General features: G+C 36.3%; 1 protein-coding gene across 5 annotated transcripts in view; it reads right to left on the bottom strand.

Moving 5' to 3' along the window:
* ASCC3 (activating signal cointegrator 1 complex subunit 3) overlaps nucleotides 1-21,695 on the bottom strand; it is a 338,200-nt gene that overhangs the window by 88,133 nt on the left and 228,372 nt on the right. For all 5 annotated transcript variants that reach the window (XM_086316372.1, XM_086316373.1, XM_086316374.1 and 2 more), the window contains 4 exons: nucleotides 20,389-20,555; nucleotides 20,133-20,278; nucleotides 19,892-20,012; nucleotides 17,576-17,718 (listed from right to left, as the gene is read on the bottom strand). In XM_086316372.1, the coding sequence (XP_086172498.1) occupies nucleotides 17,576-17,718; nucleotides 19,892-20,012; nucleotides 20,133-20,278; nucleotides 20,389-20,555 (577 nt within the window). The remainder of the gene's footprint in view (nucleotides 1-17,575; nucleotides 17,719-19,891; nucleotides 20,013-20,132; nucleotides 20,279-20,388; nucleotides 20,556-21,695) is intronic.

Raw genomic sequence — 21,695 nt, 5'->3', positions numbered from 1 at the left:
TAGACTTTCTCACTGAACTTAGTGACCTGGTGGCAAGTTACATACCCTCTCTATGCCTCAGCTTCTTCATTTAAAAAACCAACCTGGTATATACTTTTACTTACTCCTCATGTTTTGATCAACAGTTCAGTTAAATACTTTTCATTTTTCATTTCATTTTAAAAATTGTTTCATTTTTAATAAATTATCATAAACTTTCATCCAGTTTTATATGTATAATACTAAATTTATAATTTATTATTTATTTGTCTATTTATTTATAAATTTATCAATTTATTTATTTATTTTTTACTTTATGGACTTAAAATTTAAATTGGCCTTATGTTTTCTTGGTTAGAAAACTGCCTCATCTTGAGATTAAATACATATGCACCTACTATTTCTTTAACTTCTGGTATAGTTTTATTTTTACATTTAAATATTAACTCATAATTTATTTCGTAATAAAAAGTATGGTAGAAATCTAAGCTTATTTTTTCTAAACAGTCCATCAAGTATTCTAGCAATATAAAGTAATTCTTATTTATTTATTTTATTTGGTTAAGTAACTCTTTACCTTATTTATTTTAAATGCTAATTTGATTGTATTCAGAATTCTCATACATTCCATGTTTTGCATTGTAAAACAGACTGCATTTCCAGCCTCAGTTTAGCTCACTGAATTTTATATGTACAAACAGTTTCTGAAACTCATATTTTATAAATACTCTCAGAATATAGTGAAATAAATCACTTTCCATTTTCTACATGGAAAATACTTAATACAACACAGATTTTATGCAAAGGGAACAACAAATCCTTTTTTGTTACAAAACTCACTAGTTTTTCTGTGTAGGAAAAAGTTGTTTTATACCAATTATCCAAAAAAAAAAAAGAAAAGAAAGATGAAGTTTCACTTTATAATAATTATTAGTGTATAAGAAGTAGTGCATAGACTAGGTAACATTTTATTAACATATACATCAGAAATGTCATTTATCCACTTTCCTGAATTGAATGCAATGTATAAACAATTTGTTCTGTTTCACAGTCACAGTATAGTCACCGGGTATTGTTGAGTTATTTTCTTTATAAACTGTTTGCAAGAATATGGAAATGTATTAGCATAAAGACTGACTACAAATGTATGCTATAAAGAAAGGTGCTGTCCTGTCTCACAAATTATGTTAGCCATTCTCAAGTGACAGCCTATTATCCTTTTTTTGTTCAATAGTTCACTGAATAAAATAGCTTCAATTTATGCTATCAAGAATTAATTTGCTGATATTGGAGCTCTGATAATTAGTTTGGGGATTTTTCACTTTCACATCTTAAATATCACTGTATATTTATAACTTGTATAATTTGCAGTGTTCCATGGTTATGCCAATCATATCGAAAAAATAACATACAATTTACCATAGGAAAGAAGAAGAGTCCTGTGGCAGGAGGTTTGGCGAGGCAATAATATCTTGTCCTTCCACATCAGGGAAGCCTAGCTGCTTCTCATTCCTCTGCCCCCACTTCCACATAAATCAATGCATTAAAAAGAACTATTTGCCTATCTGAACTGGTAAAGACCTAAAATCCTCATGAGGACAATCACAAAAAACAACTTCTTTTATTACATGGTTACTATAGATGAATTCTGAGTTATCTGTACATTATAAAAAAGCAAAATTTATAGTAATGTTACTCAACCAATAAGCATAAAATATTACTAGGAGAGCCTGTTTAAATTTGAAAATATAATTTTTGACTAGATTATATGCATCTTTACTGCTATACTTAATTTCATCTTGATCAAAACAACATAATATGAGCAAAATTTTTTAGGAATTTAAATATGATAATATATATAATTTGTTGAGTACTTACTAAGTATCAGGCATTGTGCTTATGACTTTACAAAAATGATAACACTTAATTCTTTACATAAAGTAATATAGCTCTAAGGTAACACTCAATTCATTTATACAACACGTTATACTTCAAATTAAAAGACTGGGTAATCTTGAATACTATATAGTAGTTTTTCTCAATTCTGATTCCATGAGAGAACTGAACCTCACAAAAAAATATCTGAATTACTATTGTCTTAATTTTTTCAAGGACAGTTAGTACCATCTAGATGCTTAGGAGAAAGTTCATTTATCACATTCATTGGATGTCGTAGGACATTAAGGCCTAATTTTTGTTAGAAAGCTGCTATTGAATTTTAAAAAGAATAATCATAATTAAAACTCCTTGCTAGAGGAAGTTGTAATGCCACAGTTCACTTCTGTTCAAGTAACAATTGCTATAAGGTACAGGTATCTTTCCAATAAACAGTCTCTGAAATATGTCTGACTATATGTTAGTGAAACCAAAAAATTTTTTTCAATATTAAAAACAAAAGGAAAACAGCCCTACACTTCTCTAAGTATGCTCTTTTTTTTAGGGTGGTTGGGGAGGAGGCACATATGTAAACTGTTGAACCAATTACTTTAACTTAATAGAAATTTTTTTTTATATTTTAAATTTATTATACTCAAAAAGCTTTTGTAGAAAGATAGGATTCCATTTAAGTAGATACATTACTCTGCGCCTGAAATACATTCCAGTCAGAATATAATTCAGTGAGTTGATGACAATGCTGGCTCCAAAAGAAAGGAGGAGACCAGATTGGACAAGAATGAGCTAACAGATTGTGCAGCCCAGTTCTGTCCCTTTGAGTGTGATATATTGTTTCAAGATGCTAAAAACCCATACTTTCTCAAAGCATATCTGTTGTGCTGGTTTTCCCATTTTCACAGAATCCTCATTATCAGAACTCTGTACTCTTTTCAAAGCACGTCAGACTCAGACCATATGCCACTGAATAATGCTTATCAATTGTATAAAACACTCAATAAAAGATGCACCACACAGAAGAATAATGAAAGTTACAAACACTTTCTTTTTTAAAAAAATAATTAAATACATCACATCTGGCACAGATGTTAAATGAAGTTAAAACATTTCCTCATAATTACTATTATTCTTAAAATACACTTGTTTATGATACACCCTACAGACTAAACGGGAAAAACAAAAATAAAAGAAACACTTTAGAACATTCTTTTGATCTACTAATATGAAAAAAATTTAAAAGTAATATTAATTAAAGGTAGTATGTTTTCAAACTTTACTGATACACCTCAGAACATATTCTCCTGTGCCCTATCTGAGACCCAAAACAACCACACCTCAAAGTAATTTACCATACTGTTAATATACAAATGTATTTATAAATGATTAAATATAAAATTATATGAGAAGTAAATATGTAAATGAAATCTAAACAATAAGATATAAATCTTTGCTATATCTGCTAAATAAACACAGTATTATTTTCAATGTTTGCTTTTAGTTTAGTCTGATTCTTAATAATAGCAGTATCAAAACTGAGCTATAGGGTGAGATATTAAAATTTTTTCTTTATTAATGTTTCCAACTTAATTCATTATGCTATTGGTCGGAAATCCCAGTATAAGCGCTTCACATGGTGGCTGCCTGCCTGTAAAGAATCTGCCTGTGATGCAGGAGACCTGGGTTCGATCCCTGGGCTGGAAAGATCCCCTGGAGAAGGGAATGGCAACCCACTCCAGTATTCTGGCCTGGAGAATTCCATGGACAGAGGAGCCTGGTGGGCTACAGTACATGGGGTTGCAAAGAGACTCAGACATGAGTCTGAGGGATTAACACTTTCACACTATTAATTTCTGAACATATATTTTATGCTCATTTCAATTTTTGGTGAGTGCAAATTTCAAAACATTCTTGGAGAGCATTTTCATAGATGTCTGCTCTTAAAATGCAAACAGGGACTTCCCTGGTGGTCCAGTGGTTAACAATCTGCCTTGCAATGTAGGGGATGTGGGTTTGATTCCTGAGATCCCACATGCTGCAGAGCATCTGAGCCTGCAGGCTGCAACGACTGAGCCTGTTTGCCACAACTAGAGAGTCCGTGCGCTGCCAACAAAAGATCCTGCGTGATACAACAAAGATCTCACATGCTGCAACTAAGACCCAAGGTGGCCAAATAAATTAGGAAATGAATAAATATTAAAAGATAACCAAAATACAGAGAAAGTTGATAAAAGGGACATTATAGCATTATAATCTAAAGCAGCATAATTTTAAGCAAACAAATACTATATTAATATGAATTAAATCTGTGAAGGATCACAAGTAAAAGATTATGAATATATGATCAAATTTTACCACAGAGCTTTCAGCAAAAGAATATCTGTTTAAAAAAGTGCTATTCAATGTAATGACATTTACCGAACATTTAACTGTGTTCTACGTCTGTCCTAAGCACATTAAATATACTAATACATTTAATCCTCACAAGAATCCTGTTGGGATAGGATTACTATCATCCTTTCATAGATTAAAGGATGAGCTCAGAAGTGAAACACCTGACCAAGGTCACTAGCTTGCAGTGGGTAGTCAGTCCAGAACCTGGGAAGCCAGGATCCAGTCCATGCTCTCCACCACAATGCCACCCTCTAACCACGACGTGAATGAGGGATGTTTCAAGTACCTACTTGAAGTAATGACATCATCCACTTGGCTGAGGGTTAGACCTCATTGTTTTAAACAGTATGAAAAAAATAGGTGAGATTTGAAATCATGAGTAATGTCCCAGACTCACGCAGCTGGGAAACTCTATACAGGTGATCTGCAAATTTCTTTTATACTGTTGATTTCTTCTCCTATGCTCACAATGAAGAATACTCACAATTAATTATCTTCTTATTTAAACTATCACCTATTATTGAAAATGGCACAGTTCTTTTTGGTTGCTTGCATTTGATATTTTAGCTACCATCCCTATCAAAAGACACACACCCCCACTTTGACTTTTCCATTTTCTCTAGACAGCATGTTGTCCATGATTCCATAACTATGCGGGGCAATAAAAAAACACAACTCTGAGATAGCCACTCTGATCTGCAGCTCACATGCTCTGCTCCCTTGCTTTGTGCTATTGGGCAAGTCACTTAATTCTTTTAAGTTTTCAGTTCCTGCATCAGTAAAACTGGGATAACAGGAGCAATCCTCCCAGAATTCATGATTAAATGGGATAAGGTAAGCCTTTAGGGAACGATTAAAATACTTGATAAATATATCAGTTATTACTAAGCATAATAAGAGCTTTACCTCTTTAGTCAATAGGACATATATAATATCAACTAAGACAAAACAAAAAAGAAAAGTCTCATATCTTGAAGCTGCCCTTAATTACACAAACACTCCATGAGGCCCAACTCAGTTCAAATGTCCAATGCTCAGCAAATCTGCAGATAATGTCTGTTTTAATACTTAACATTCTTAGCCTAATAGTCTTCTGTATTGGACAGTCCTTAACCCACTCCAGTACTCTAGCCTGGAAAATTCCATGGACTGAGGAGCCTGATAGGCTACAGTCCATGGGGTCGCAAAAAATCGGACATGACTGAGAAACTTCACTTTAAGAGGTCTGAAGCTTGATCAAAATAGAAAGCATGTGGGATGGGACTGTTGTATCATGAACTAAATCTATTTTAATTTGATAAAACAGACCTTTTAAGTTAAAAATATGGTTATCTTCATTACAGTCAACTTAATTTCTGATTTTCAAAAATCTCAACATCCATCTTCAAAGCCTGGTGCTAAATTCTTACCTATAGGAAGAGGTCAGTATGTATATGTTGAATGAAAAAGCAAATGAATGAAAGAAAGCTATAGTAAAATGTCAGAAGAAACTCCACCAAACCTGAACTTGTGATGATTTTGTATAAACCTAGAGTTCATCTATGAAGGCTTTACTTGTACTGTAGTGGGGTGAGTTATGTTTAGCTTAAAAAGAGAAAAATTTTCAAGCATCAAAAAATTCCTTCAGTATGAAGCATGTGGTGTGCATGCATGCTCAAGTTGCTCAGTTGTGTTCGACTCTTTTGCAACCCCATGAACTGTAGCCTTCCATGGAATTCCTCTGTTCATGGAATTTTCCAGGCAAGAATGCTGGAGTGGGTTGCCTTTTTCTCCTCCAAGGGATCTTCCCACCCAGGGATCCAACCAGCATCTCCTGCATTGCTAAGAGGATTCTTTACCACCGAGCTGCCTGGGAACCCCCATTAAGCAAGTGGAAACAACATCAGTTCTACTTTTCATGAATGTGCTCCTAGTGTGCACCTATGCAGTTTTTCATGAATTCACTTTGAAGCATTGTATAAAATTATAATTAGCACATTTCCTTAATAACGCTCAATGTCATCTACCTAAGTCATATAGCCAATTGATTTGAATTAACAAATTAACAGTATTGTTTAACAATACTATGTTCCAAGGAATTTTTATCTTCCATACTTTGATTTTCATGTTCCACATCTAGATGCCTTTCATATAGTCAGAAAGCTATTCCCTCTCCTGCTTCAGATTATTTCCCCGAATCCACCTTCTGGTGGCACCGTAGACCTTAGAGTAAACTCAAACACTGTGGCGCAGGACCTTTAGGGCAAAAAATATTGTAGAATTGTGTTTAATTCATTCCTACTTGTAACGATGTAAGGACAAAAAAAAAAAAAAAGGTAGTTCTCTTTGATGTGCTTTTCTTTTAGCTACCTGGACCTTATTTAACACTGGGGAGGAAGAAAGGGTTAGCTATGCTGCTAACCCGATAGATAAGTAGAGGAGATGAGGAGGAGAATGTAAGACAGACTGAAGAATAAAGTCTAATCTTCAGCCAGGGTTCTGTTTTCCCATTCCAGATATGCATCTCATCCAAAGTGTGAGTGATGAAATAAGCGCAGTATTCTGAGCTTTCAATCAGGAAACCCACTCAGAAGAAAGGGTGTTCCCTCTGCTCTTTTATCTTGCAGAGCAGGCTGGCAACTATCCAGATCTCAACACCATTCACCCTGCACACTGAACTAGCAGAATATTTGGCAGAATCCAACAGACTGTACTTGTTAGGTACTAAATTATAACATTAATTAAATTACATGGAAAAGCTTCTAGAAGGAGCTGTATATGCTATTTGCTTCCATTTCCTTCCCTGCCCACCCATTTACTTAGCTCATTCCAAACTGGCTTATGTTCACAACATGTCACTGACCGTACTTGCCAAGTTCGTTTAGGACGTCCAAGTGCTAAATCCCATGAGTGTTTCTCTGTTCTTATCTCACTCAACTCCCATTAATATCTGATGGAGTCAAGCACTCCTTCCTTCATGAACCCCTCTTGCCTACAGAGTTCAGGATGCTATCTTTCCACACTGGCACCGCTATCTCTGGGTCCTTTGCCAGCTCCTCATTTTCTCCTAAGCTCACAATGACAGTCCCTCAGGCCTGCCTTCTAAGCTCCACACTCTCTGAGGGTCTTGGTTGCTTACTTGGGTTCAAAGGCTGCTTCTTCACAGATGCTCCAAAGTTCATGTGTTCATCTCACTCACTCTGTGAGTTTTACAGACTTAACTATATTTAACTCCTTGGAAGTCTTGCTGTGCTGAGTTTAGTTGTGTCCAACTCTGAGCAACCCCATGGACTGCAGCCTGCCAGGCTCCTCTGTCCATGGGGATTCTCCAGGCAAGAATACTGGAGTAGACTGCCATGCCCTCCTCCAGGGTTGAAAGTCTTAGAGATATAATTTAATATGTCAAAAACATAACTTTTCCCCCTTTTCTTTCCTTTTGTTTTTAAAGCTCAAATCTGTTTTCTGTCTTCCTCTTTCCATCCTAAATCTGTCTCTGCCTTCCTCTCTATCCTACAGGCTCAGCTCTCCCCATTTCAATACAAGACACTATTACTTACTCAGACGTTTAGAGTTAATAACTGGGGCACAATTCTTGATTCTCTTCATTTTTTCAATCACCATTTCTTATTTATTAGACAGTCCTACTGAATCTAATCCCAAATACATCTTTTAATTCCTATTGTTACCACTCTTAGGTGGCCTCGAGGTCACCACCATCATTAATTGCCTGCATACTTCCACTTCAAACTATTCTCCACCAAGCAGCAAAATGAAGTGAAAGTGAAAGTCACTCAGTTGTGTCTGACTCTTTATGACCCCATGGACTATACATTCCATGGAATTCTCCAGGCCAAAATACTAGAGTGGGTAGCCGTTCCCTTCTCCAGGGGATCTTCCCAACTCAGGGATCGAACCCAGGTCTCCCACATTACAGGCAGGTTCTTTACCAGCTGAGCCACCAAGGAAGCCCAAGAGTCCTGGAGTGGTAGCCTATCCCTTTTCCGGTGGATCTTCAAGACCCAGGATTTGAATTGGGGTCTCCTGCATTGCAGGAGGATTCTTTACTAGCATACTTCCACTTCAAACTATTTTCCACTAGGCAGCAAAAGTGATTTTAAAACGTTTAGCTTAAAAGCCTTCAAAGCCCGGGGACACCCCCTTCCTTAGATTCAGCTTAGTCTGCTTCCTCACTTCCTTCAGTTATTTGTTCAAAAGTACCTTCATCAGGGAGGGCTCCTCAACTTGCATTACTCTACAACATTTCACTACTATCCCTGGCACCCCCTATACTCTTTACTTTAATTATTTTTTCTCCCCACATCAATGATCACAATCTGACATACTTGTTTATTAGCCATCATTCCCACCAGAGTGTTAGTCCCACAGGGCAGGAACTTTACCCGCCTGACATAAGAAGGAGCTCAATAAGTGTTGATTTAATACATGAATACATGAATGTCTTCTCATAGTACTGAGAATAAAAATCCAAACTCCTTAACCATGGGTCAGTGGCCTTGCATGAGCTGGGTCTGGCTTGTCTCTCAAACATAACTTGTACCACCCTCCTCCTAGCTTATTCTACTCCAGCTGAACCTGAACTTCTCTCAGTTCCTTTAACATGCTGTTCCTTCACCTGCAAGGCTGTTATCATCTCTCTTGGTGTAGCCAGCTTGTTCTCATGCTTCGGTGCTCAGCTTAAATGCCATCTCCTTAGAGAATGCTTCTTTGACCATTCTACTTAATGAAGAACCTCCCATTCCTCTATTGTATTTCATTTCTTATTGCCTTCTTCTATAGCAATTTTGATAACTGATATCAACTATTTATTTAATCATGTATATATTTTTAAACTTCTATTTTCTTCACTTAAGCTTTTTGAGATTTGGGATCAATAAGGCTAACACGTGTGCCTAGTAAGTTGTAGACATTCAATAAATAGATGTTAAATAAATGAACACTTCACTGATTCTGTTAAGAGCTACCTATTGATTTAAGTGAGAGGATTATTTAATGGATATTTTTGAGAGGGGAGAGAAAGAAGTCCTAATTATGTAATGTCAGGTAAACTTGCAACTGAAGCTGCTGATCATGAATTGGATGTCATCTGCTGTATAAGCACTCATCATTAGGAGAAATAAAAGGACCCAATGGAAAAATATTACAAAATGTGATCCATGAACCGTCCATGTGTGCCTATTCCTGCCATACCATCTCTACTTCAGTCCACCCACGTAGGCCCCATGGGGTACTTTTTATGTGAAACTGACTGAGGGAAGAAAAATTTCAAATGGCTTTGAACAAGATGGTAGCACTATAAGAAGTACATTGCCGTGGTATTATGGTCACTTGATGCATGACTCTAAAGAAAGAAGTAAAAGTTGACTGTAATGTATTTCCCTGTCACTTTACTGTAAAATAGAGATGGAGCGAACTGATCATCCACTCTTTACTCTGTAGTTACTGATTAGCCAAATGGCCAGGAGCTTGGCAAGAGTGCTACCAGAGAACAAGTGGCAAGAAAGCAGAAGTTTTATGTGGATGAACTTTTAAAACGGTCCGAGAATAAACAGCTCCCTATATCCCATGAAGATGTTTACCAAAAAGTTAACAGCAGTGTGGAAAACGCTGTTAACAGTTTAGTGGGCATCTGAGGGCACCCAACAGCCTCTCTCCCAGGCCCTAGGTCTTGTGCAATGGTTCATGTACTAAGTGGCTCCATCCCGGGAGAGATGAACTCTGCCTGAGCTAAACACAGGCTTCCATCTCCTCGGGCAGACAGACCCACTGCTGCTGCTGCTCAGCACCTAATATGCGAGCGACGCATAAAAGCCTGGGCCCGTTGTAAGTACTTTCCCCATGGGAACAGACAGCTACTTGAAATTATACTGGACCCTTTTGAGCACAGAGGGGACATCTACTTGAGACAATGTCTAGAATGGACACTATAGATTTTGATTCTCCTATGCTGCCCATCATGTCCTGTCAGTGCCTTGAATGGCAGGATAACTGAAGAAGGCTTCAGTTAGGATAACTGAATGCCTTATACATCATCATGATCTCCTGTACGATAATGCTTCTTACTGAGGAACTCACGTGATAGAGAAAGATTAAGACAAAGGCTGCCAGGAGATCCCCTGTTCTTACTATGTCTCTCATTACCCAGAAAGAGCTGCCTTTATAGATCAATGACTCAGAGAGAATGTGTATGAATGCATTTGGGCAGCAGAAGGGCTGTGCTGAACCTTCACTGTTTATAGGCAGCCTGTGCCTGAACATCTCTCAATACAGGCCAAAGAAGAAAAGATATTCCTTACCCCTGCTGCATGCTAGATACTGAAGCTTAGGCACTTAGATGTTTCTGTCTTGGACCTGAAGCTCGAGTTCAACTCAGTTCAGTTGCTCAGTGGTGTCCAACTCTTTGTGACCCCGGGGACTGCAGCACACCAGGCTTATCTGTCCATCACCAACTCCCAGAGCTTGTTCAAACTAATGTCCATTGAGTTGGTGATGCCATCCAACCATCTCATCGTCTGTCGTCCCCTTCTCCTCCTGCCTTCAATCATTCCCACCATCAGGGTCTTTTCAAATGAGTCAGTTCTTTGCACCAGGTGGCCAAAGTATTGCAGTTTCAGCTTCAGCTTCAGTCTTTCCAATGAATATTCAGGACTGATTTCCTTTAGGATGGACTGGCTTGATCTCCTTGCAGTCCCAGGGACTCTCAAGAGTCTTCTCCAACACCACAGTTTGAAAGCATCAATTCTTCGGCACTCAGCTTTCTCTATGGTCTAATTCTCTTATCCATATATGACTACTGGAAAGACCATGGCTTTGACTAGATGGACCTTTGTTGGTAAAGTAATGTCTCTGCTTTTTAATATGCTGTCTAGGTTAGTCATAGCTTTTCTTCCAAGGAGCAAGTGTCTTTCAGTTTCATGGCTGCAGTCACCATCTGCAGTGACTTTGGAGCTCAAGAAAATAGAGTCTGTCACTGTTTTCATTGTTCCCAATCTATTTGCCATGAAGTGATGGGACCGGATGCCATGATCTTCATTATTTGAATGCTGAGTTTTAAGCCAGCTTTTTCACTCTCCTCTTTTACTTTCATCAAGTGGCTCTTTAGTTCCTTTTGCTTTCTGCCATAAGGATGTTGTCATCTGCATATCTGAGATTATTGATATTTCTCCCTGCAATTTTGATTCCAACTTGTCCTTCATCCAGTCTGGCATTTCGCATGATGTATTCTGCATATAAGTTAAATAAGCAAGGGGACAATATACAGCTGTGATGTACTCCTTTCCCAATTTGAAACCAGTCTGTTGTTCCATGTCCAGTTCTAACTGTTGCTTCCTGACCTGCATACAGATTTCTCAGGAGGCAGGTAAGGTGGTCTGGTATTCCCATCTCTTTCAGAATTTTTCAGTTTGTGGTGATACACACAGTCAAAGGCTTTGGCGTAGTCAATGAAACAGAAGTAAATGTTTTTCTGGAATTCTCTTGCTTTTTTGATGATCCAACAGATGTTGGCAATTTGACCTCAGGTTTCTCTGCCTTTTCTAAATCCAGCTTGAACATCTGGAAGTTCATGGTTCACATATTGTTGAAGGCTAGCTTAGAGAATTTTGAGCATTATGTTGCTAGTGTGTGAGATGACTGCAATTGTGTGGTGGTATTCTTTGGCATTGCCCTTCTTTGGAGCTGGAATGAAAACTGACCTTTTCCAGACCTCTGGTCTTGCTGAGTTTTTAAATTTGCTGGCATTCTGTGTGCAGTGCTTTAATAGCATCATCTTTTAGGATTTGAAATAGCTCAGCTGGAATTTCATCACCTTCACTAGTTTTGTTCATAGTGATGATTCCTAAGGCCCACTTGACTTTGCACTCCAGGATGTCTGGTGCTAGGTGAGTGATTACACCATCGTGGTTATCTGGGTCATGAAGATCTTTTTTGTATAGTTCTTCTGTGTATTCTCGCTACCTCTTCTTAATAGCTTCTGGTTCTGTTAGGTCCACACCGTTTCTGTCCTTTATTGTACCCATCTTTGCATGACAGATGATGCTATGAAAGTGCTGCACTCAATATGCCAGCAAATTTGGAAAACTCAGTAGTGGTCACAGGACTGGAAAAGGTCAGTTTTCATTCCAATCTCAAAGAAAGGCAATGCCAAAGAATGCTCAAACTACTGCACAATTGCATTCATCTCACACGCTAGTAAAGTAATGCTCAACATTCTCCAAGCCAGGCTTCAGCAATAAGGTGAACCATGAACTTCCAGATGTTCAAGCTGGTTTTAGAAAAGGCAGAGGAACCAGAGATCAAATTGCCAACATCTGCTGGATCATGGAAAAAGCAAGAGAATTCCAGAAAAACATCTATTTCTGCTTAATGACTATGCCAAAGCCTTTGACTGTGTGGATCACAATCAACTGTGGAAAATTCTGAAAGAGATGGGAACACCAGACCACCTGACCTGCCTCTTGAGAAACCTATATGCAGTTCAGGAAGCAACAGTTAGAACTGGACATGGGACAACAGACTGGTTCCAAATAGGAAAAGGAGTATGTCAAGGCTGTATACTGTCACCCTGCTTATTTAACTTATATGCAGAGTACATCATGAGAAATGCTGGGCTGGAAGAAGCACAAGCTGGAATCAAGATTGCCGGGAGAAATCTCAATAACCTCAGATATGCAGATGACACCACCCTTATGGCAGTGGTCATGTATGGATGTGAGAGTTGGACTATAAAGAAAGCTGAGCACCGAAGAATTGATGCTTTTGAACTGTGGTGTTGGAAAGGACTCTTGAGAGTCCCTTGAACTGCAAGGAGATCCAACCAGTCCATCCTAAAGAAGATCAGTTCTGGGTGTTCACTGGAAGGACTGATGTTGAAGCTGAAACTCCAATAATTTGGCCACCTCATGTGAAGAGTTGACTTATTGGAAAAGACTATGATGCTGGGAGGGACTAGGGGCAGGAGGAGAAGGGGACGACAGAGGATGAGATGGCTGGATGGCATCACCGATTCGATGGACGTGAGTCTGAGTGAACTCCGGGAGCTGGTGATGGACAGGGAGGCCTAGAGTGCTGTAATGCATGAGGTCGCAAAGAGACAGACATGACTGAGCAACTGAACTGAACTTGCATGACACAGTCCCTTGGTATCTCTAATTTTCTCTAGTGTTTCTCATTCTATTGTTCTCTATTTCTTTGCACTGATCACTAAAGAAAGCTTTCTCATCTCTCCTTGCTATTCTTAGAACTCTGCATTCAGATGGATATATCTTTCCTTTTCTCCTTTGTCTTTCTCTTCTTTTCTCAGCTATTTGTAAGTCCTCCTCCAATAACTATTTTGCCTTTTTGTATTTCTTTTTCTTGGGGATGGTTTTGATCACGGCCTTCTGTACAATGTTATGAACCTCTCTCTGTAGTTCTTCAGGCACTTTATCAGATCTAATCCCTTGAATCTATTTGTCACTTCTGCTGTACAATCATAAGGGATTTGATTTAGGTCATACCTGAATGGTCTAGAGGTTTTCCCTACTTTCTTCAATTTAAACGTGAATTTTGCAATAAGCTTGAGAGAGTGATGCAAGACCCAACCATTTGGGGTTAATGGTGGGAGTGGTGGCTGTCCAACTGAGAAATCCAAGACGCATAGCAGCACATGCCTACAAACCTTTGGAATCACTGCAGGAGCCTTCATAATGGTAAATCTGAAAGAACATTACTATTATTAGAGTTTTCTCATTCTGCAGTATGATTTCACATCAGTGATACTTTCTAATATTTTACTTTGATGCTTTACTGGGTTAAGAATCTAGTTAGATAATTTCTTTTGTCTTTGCTGATAATCAAAATAGAACACATATATTCTTCCTTGGTCACATTCTGTTTCTCCATCCTCTTCAGATTTGCCGTAGCTTTCTTTCCTCCCTCCCCTGAATCCCTCCCTTCCCACCTCCACATCTAGGGACACTTCCTGACTTCACACCATTCAACTGAAGAATTATTTTGATGCTACTATCTTCCACAGGGTCTTCCTACTCTATAGCTGCTGGGCTAACTGCTCCCATGCTTACCCTGCCTCCTTTGAATGCTCAAGTTTCCTACCCAGAGTACTCATGACCTACCACAGAATACCAACATGACACTGTCCAAGAAGCAGCAACAGGAATAGTTACTAAATGTCTAGGCCAGGATATCATGGAGAGTAACTCTTACAAAAATTGAAGCCTTGAAAAATCCTAATTCATTTAGAGGATTCAACAGTGAAAACTTACTTTATAGTAGGTTTCAGTATAATTAGATGAATTCGCATAATAATCAGTTGTAAACCCTCAGAGAATTTGACTTTAAAGGTGATGGCTTTTAGTGGCAGGAATAAAAACAAAGCTTGGGTTGTCTTATTCTTGAGATGTGCTTAGTGAAACAAAATGTCCAGAAATGACATAATTTCCAACTGGCCTATTTTAGCAATGAAATATATGAAACAGCAAAAACCATGTAGGTAATTTCTGTATGTTCTAATAAGCCTTGGTGATAGATTTTTTGCTGATAAAAAAAAAATACAAAACAGAGAAGTAGTTTCATACAATGGTGAGCAGTCCAGAGTTTCTAAGGCCTCACACCTTTAAATGAAAAATAAAGAATAGTAGAGTTGAACTACAGCTGGGGAGAGCACATGAGGTTCACATTTGAGGTTCATGTGAGTCACATATGTGCTAAAGGCACAGTTCTTATATAAATATGCTTTGAGCACACATCCCCAAATGTAAATAGCTACCTTGTACCCTGACTTCAAAGAAAAGTCTCCATTAGGAACACTGCTAGGGATAAGAAACAAGAGGAAAAAAACAAAACCAAAAAGAAAATAAGGTTAGATAGATGCTGTATATAAACTAAACTGTATACAGGTATATATTTCATACATCTATTTTTCAGCATTTCCTTTAAGTCAAGATAATGTTTAAATACAACAGGGTCATTTATTTGGGCATAATAAGTAAATAACACAGGATAAGGAACTTTTGACAAAATTATTTTGATTTTAAATTATCTTGAATTATATACCATGTATATACCTACAAATCACATTAAAGGAGTAATGACGAAACTTGAAAGATAAATGATGGCTTTCACCCTACTTCATGGGTTATGTGATAGCTTTTACATGAAGTTAATTTTGGGTTCTGCTACTTATTAGTGATTAATAAGGTCATCTGTGGTCCTACATAAGAACATCTTGAAATATTAACTGTTGCTAGTTAACTAATGTTAACATATGACTGTAATATACACAGGACCATCCAACCCTAAATGAGTTGTGAGACATGGAAGGGGAGGAATATGTGACTGTTGAGACTGGCACTCGTAGGCTAGGAGCACTGTGATTACTGTCCTTCAGGCCACATGAGATGTGCAGGGAGAAGGAAGACAATGCAACAGTTTTATCACTGATTTCAGCTACTTTTTTCCAATCGTAACTCCAGCTAGGAACATATTTTAAAAAACCAGAAAAGTGTAAGGAAGAAAAAATCACTATCAATCTATGGCAGGAGATAGGAGAATACCTACATTTAGAAGTACTGGAAGGAATCACAAAGAATCATATTAACAGACTGTTTCACATAAAATGTAAAAACTGCCATTTGAAAAAACTAAAAGACACTCAGTGAACTACCAAAATTTACTAATAAAGCAGATGGAAGGTTAATACATGTATATATAACTAATACATACATATGGAAAAAAGTAACATATTTCATGAGTGACATGCCTCATACCAGGCATACCTCATTTTATTGTGCTTTGCAAATAATGTGGCTTTATTTTTTCTTTACAAACGGAAGGTCTGTGGCAATTTCATGTTGAACAAGTCTATCAACACCATTTTTCCAACAACATTTGCTCACTTCATGTCTCTGTGTCATATTTTGGCAATTCCCTCAGTATTTCAAACTTTTGCATCATTATTTTATTTGTTATGATGATCTGTGATCAGTGATCTTTGATATTACAATTATGACTTATGGAAGGCTCAGATGATGATGGTGAGTGTTTTTTTTAGCAATACAGTCTTTTTATAATAGATTAAGTTATGTACTTTTTTAAAGATATAATACTATTGCACACTTAGATGACTATAGTATAGTGTAAATGTAACTTTTATTAAGCACTAGGAAAACAAAAATTTTGTGTGATTAGCTTTACTGCAATGTTTGTTTTATTGCAGTAGCTGGAACCCAATCCACAATATCTCTAAGGTATGCCTGTATAAAGTTTTAGGGGTGTATGCATGGGTATATGGTATTTCAATTTGGTAAGGTTCCCACACAAATATATTTTTAAAATGCTGTACTGCAACAGATAAAAGCCCAAAGGAATGAAGGGACAAAAGAGAATAAAATTAAATATATGGAAAAAAATGTTCAACTACAAAAAAATTAAGGCACACATTAAAACACTAAAACAAGAAACATTTTATCTATAACAATAAATTACAACAAGTGAGCATATACTGAGACTGTTACTCTCATACACTGCTGACAATTCATACATCAATAGGGATAATCAAAATTGGTACAGCCCTTTTAGAAAGTAATTATCAGTGTGTATGAAAAATTATAAAAAATGGCTACATTATTTGAACCATTAATTTAAAATTTATAAGTCTGTACTCAGGAAATAACTCTAAATAAAGAAAAACCCATAATAATAAAGATGAATGATTATTTAATTATAGGAGAAAAGTACAATGGAATAGTCATATAATAGAATTATGCAGATATGAAAACATTTTAATGATGCTTATTACTTAAAGGACAATAATAGGCTTTACTTTATCAGTGTTTTCTAAATTTTTGAAGATGGTCATGTTATATAGTTTATACAAAGTTAATTTTGCAAAATTGATTATGAATTTCAAGAGCAGTGAACATTCAAATATTATGAAAAAACTTAGCCAAATATTAAAATATACATAGGTGATGAAGTTAAAGGGAGAAATACAGTAATAAATGGGAAGCCTGGGTGACTCAATGGTAAAGAATATGCCTGCAAGGCAGGAGGCATGGGTTTGATCCCTGGATCAGGAATCTCTCCTGGAGAAGGAAATGGCAACCCACTCCAGTATTCTTGCCTGGGAAATCCCATGGACAGAGGAGTCTGGTGGGCTACAGTCCATGGGGTTGCAAAGAGTTGACATGACTTAAAAACAACAGCAATGGTAATAAATAGATTAAAACTAAACATAATTATATATGTAATTCCCATTATGCTATAATACACACTAATTTGACAGGTATAAGAAGTAGAATTAAAATATGTTGCTTACCTCTCTTTCATCCATATTCAACCACTGCTTTGGATCTTCTTCAGTAGCTAGAAAGGCTATCAATTCCAAAGCAGTAAGGCGAGTTTGACGTCTTGATGAGACAAATATCAAAACAGGTTTGGCTGGAGAATGGCTTCTAATTGCTATTGAAAAATTGTAGAAAATAAAATAGTAAGCCACTTAAACCAGAATCTGAATTTCATTAGGATATCAAACAAATGCATGAAAACTAAGGATGTAAATGATTTAATCGAATTCTTAATTTGGTTATGAAATTTTGACATTATACTGGAGAAATGATAGGAAAGGAAAGGTAGCTGTCTCTACTTAGCGGAATTTTTTGCCCAAGATAGGGAAAAGTGAACTATCTTGACTCCTGGTTCAGTTCTGACCTGCCAAGGAAGGAGACTGAAAAGCTGAGACTCTCCATAAACAACTGTATATGGACACAACTGTACAGGGATACTAGACCTCAGGTTGGGTTTTCTATTTTTGAGTTGTGTTTCTGCTTGCCTAAGCAATGATACTACAGAGTTAGTTGGTCCTGGGGTCTGGAGAGAGAATCAAGACCTGAGGCAGGGGTGGGGTTGAAGGAAAGCCACAAAAAATTCCTTTTATTTTTGTCCTGTCACCAGTAGATAGAAAAATTAAGTGAGTTTGTATCAATAAATTAGCCAGATATGTCATAAAAATGTTTTCCCCAAAACATAAGCATAAGGTTTAAAGTGGGAAGATAAGAGAATGCAGAAGAGAGCTGAAGAAAATACCATGCTTGAATCCATGTCTGAGTGACGGCACACAGGGAGTAGGCACACAAGATAAGTAGTTTGAAAACTGGGTAATAAGACTGAAAAAATATTACTTAAATAGCCACACAAATCATTTGACTTAACTGGGATTGAAGTTTCTTTGCTATGCATAGGTTCCAAAATACTGATAAGATGGCACAAGGAGAATTTATACTTATGTGTACATAGGTCTCTTAAAACAGTCAGAGATATGAGAAATTTTTATACTAAAAAGTACAACTTCCTTGTAATTTCTTGTTTGAAATGTGAGCTGCAGAATTTCTTTTTTATGGGGTAAAAGAACAAGGTTCATAAATGGAAATGTTGACATGACCTTGGCTATATTTATACCTAAGAGTGAGAAATAAAGCTACCACAAAATCATAAATGTAAACTCAAAGAAATATAGTGATCCACTACAGGTATAATAAAGAGTTTACAAGGATAGCTGCTGTACTTATGCAATATTTAGAGAAGTGTAGGCATAGTTAATTTACTGTTGATTTACATAATATAAATTGCTTCATTTCAATCACTGGTTTGGAATCAGTCATTCCTTAAATGGAACCAATCCATCAAACATACTATGAAAAATTAACACATTCACAGTTGATCAGAATTTATAGAATGCAAATGGTAATACTTTGATAAATCATATTAGAGATACATTTAAAATACACATATTAGCACAATATTGGTATCATTGGTGCACATAATCATGAATGAATGAATGTGCCTCTTTTTTAAACCTCAAACATTTAATGGATTTTTGCTGCTGCAAGAACAGGTGTGGCTGAACAGCTCATGGCAGATTTATTGTTCATTAGTGATTTTGTACAATGCTTCTTTGGAGGTGTAAATAATCTGAACTGCCAAGATTGGTCTCCAGTTCACAATCAATACTTTGCTTCTGTCATAAGGCCAATTACAGCAGCTAAAAAGTCACCTCACAACTGTCACCTCACAATCAACAGCAGTTCACATTAGAGAATTTATTTTGGAGGTTATTTTTAATTGATATAATAAATATTCCTTATGCAGCCTAAACATGAAAACATGTTTCAATAAAATAGGAGTGTTATTCTTAAATCTTTCCTGCCTGCCTAATTTGTTAGAAAGGGAAAAACAAAAAATAAAACATAAACACATACATAGCCAAAAACAGTACTTAAAATTTTCAGATGATTTCTGATAAAAATTAATATTATGAGTCTAAAATAAATATTCTACTTGTCATTTACTCAAGTTACTATCATAATACCTTAATAAATTAATTTTAAGAATAATTTGATTTTTTTAGAGTACATACATTTATTCTACTATGAAGACACTTTAACTTACGAAATCAAACTTTCAATAGTCAGTTCAATATATATTAATATTCCTCAACAGTTAAGGTAAATAGTTCTAGATATTTGTAGAAGTTGGAGCAGCACCACCCTTTCAAAGAAGCCCACGATATTTAGAATGCATTTAAAGGCCACCATACAAAACGGTTGTTATTCATCCCAGGAAATCTGAAGCTTACCCTGAAATGTAGGCTTATTCATACTAGCCATACGAGGACAGTAATGTTGACCTGGGAAACCCTGAATGTGAACTTCCAGTGGAACTGGGCGTACTGATGGTCGGAAGTTGAACAAGCCCATCTAGAGTAAAAAGGAGAGAGAAACCATTTCCAGTTTTTATAATTTATAATATTCTACTGCCTCCTTAATAAGGCCCTAACCCATACCATGAAATGTCTGGTTTACCAATCTTTCACATACCTGACGAATATTGAGCCAGTCAGCAAGGTCTCTGGCATTAGCTAATGCAGTGGATAGTCCAACTATCCTAACAGGCTTTTCTGTGTGGGATGAGATGAAATTCGTTCGAGATACAATGACTTCTAGAACAGGGCCTCTTTCTTCCCCTAAGAAAGAGGAATAATGGATGTTAATCATTTAACAAGTCCTGATGCTAGCTGCTGCAGGTATGACAAGTCCAAGTTTGTAAACTGGATTCAGATGCAGTGGTACCCACCGAGCAGATGGATCTCATCTATGATGAGAATAGTGACTTGCTTTACATAGTTCCTATTTTGCCAGCTTCGGCTGACTCCATCCCACTTCTCTGGTGTGGTCACAATAAGGTCAGCCTTGGCAATGGATTTCATATCAGGAGTTACATCTCCTGTCAGTTCAATAACTCTGCAGGAGAATAAAAATTATCCCTTTAAATTTTCAGGTAACACATGAGCTTAGAAAAAATATGGCCTTCAAAATAAAATTTTACTATGCTTAAAACTACTTTATCTCCCTTTGACTTCTGAAATTTTTTGACTTGAGTCCAAAACAGATATTTCTTAATGATTCTAAGATGATTTCCTCCCATAAAATGAAGAATGTATAAAAGCAAATCACTGTAATCTAACTTCTATGCAGATATGCAAGAGTATCAAACTTTGTTTTGATTATGTTTACAAAGTCTCTACCCTTTGTGATTTTACAGAGGTGAACTCACACCTCCTCCTTATGTTGGAATAAACACCTTTCTAATGAGGGAAAGTGTTAACTTATTAAGACAAAAGGAGGCATTCATTAAGAATATGATTGTGTGTAAGTTTCATTTCTTTTCTTAGGTTGAAATTGTCTAGATATTATAGGCAAATTCAAATATATAAGGACACAAACAAGGTAAGTTGGGGCAAATATTATCTTCCCATTCTGAGAAGATCTCAGAATTATTGTGAGAAAGAAGGAAAATTGAAGGCTAACTCCAAATTTTAGGTAACCATGAAGTCATTTTTATATCTGTTTTGACTTTCAAAAAACAGAAAAAAAAATCAAGATTAGTTCCTCCAAGGATAGCATTCCCAAAGCTTTTTGTTCCTTTTATTATTTTTTTACATTTTATTTATTATTTTGAATAGGTAATATATTTGTATGGTTCAAAGTATATATATATATATATATATATGTAGTAAATAGTCTCTGCAAAATGGATATTCTCATCACCTGATTCTCATTCTAAAACAAACACATATTTATATTCTTCACCAAGTTTTAAAAACAAAAGGGGAATACTTAAGTTAAAAACATTTCTTTAAACAGTATCTTGGAAGATCTATTTCTCAGTATATAGAATTCATTTTTTTCATAGAGTAAGACAATATTTTCATTGTGTGAATGTGTCATAATATATTTAGTGATGCTCCAGCAGTCACTCAGGATACATGCAATCTTGCTATTAAAAAAATATTATAATAAGTAACCTTGTCAGTAGTAAAAAAAAAATTTTTAAGTCATGTTCTCCAATGATTTTCTTTTTCTTTTTTTGGTAAATTATTT

The sequence above is a fragment of the Bos grunniens genome, chromosome 9, assembly GCF_055505025.1.
Source record: "Bos grunniens cultivar Pamir isolate PY7600 chromosome 9, Bosgru_T2T1.0, whole genome shotgun sequence".
NCBI lineage: Eukaryota > Metazoa > Chordata > Mammalia > Artiodactyla > Bovidae > Bos > Bos grunniens.
Note: the sequence above shows the minus strand (reverse complement) of the source record. Positions and strands in the feature narration are given on the sequence as shown.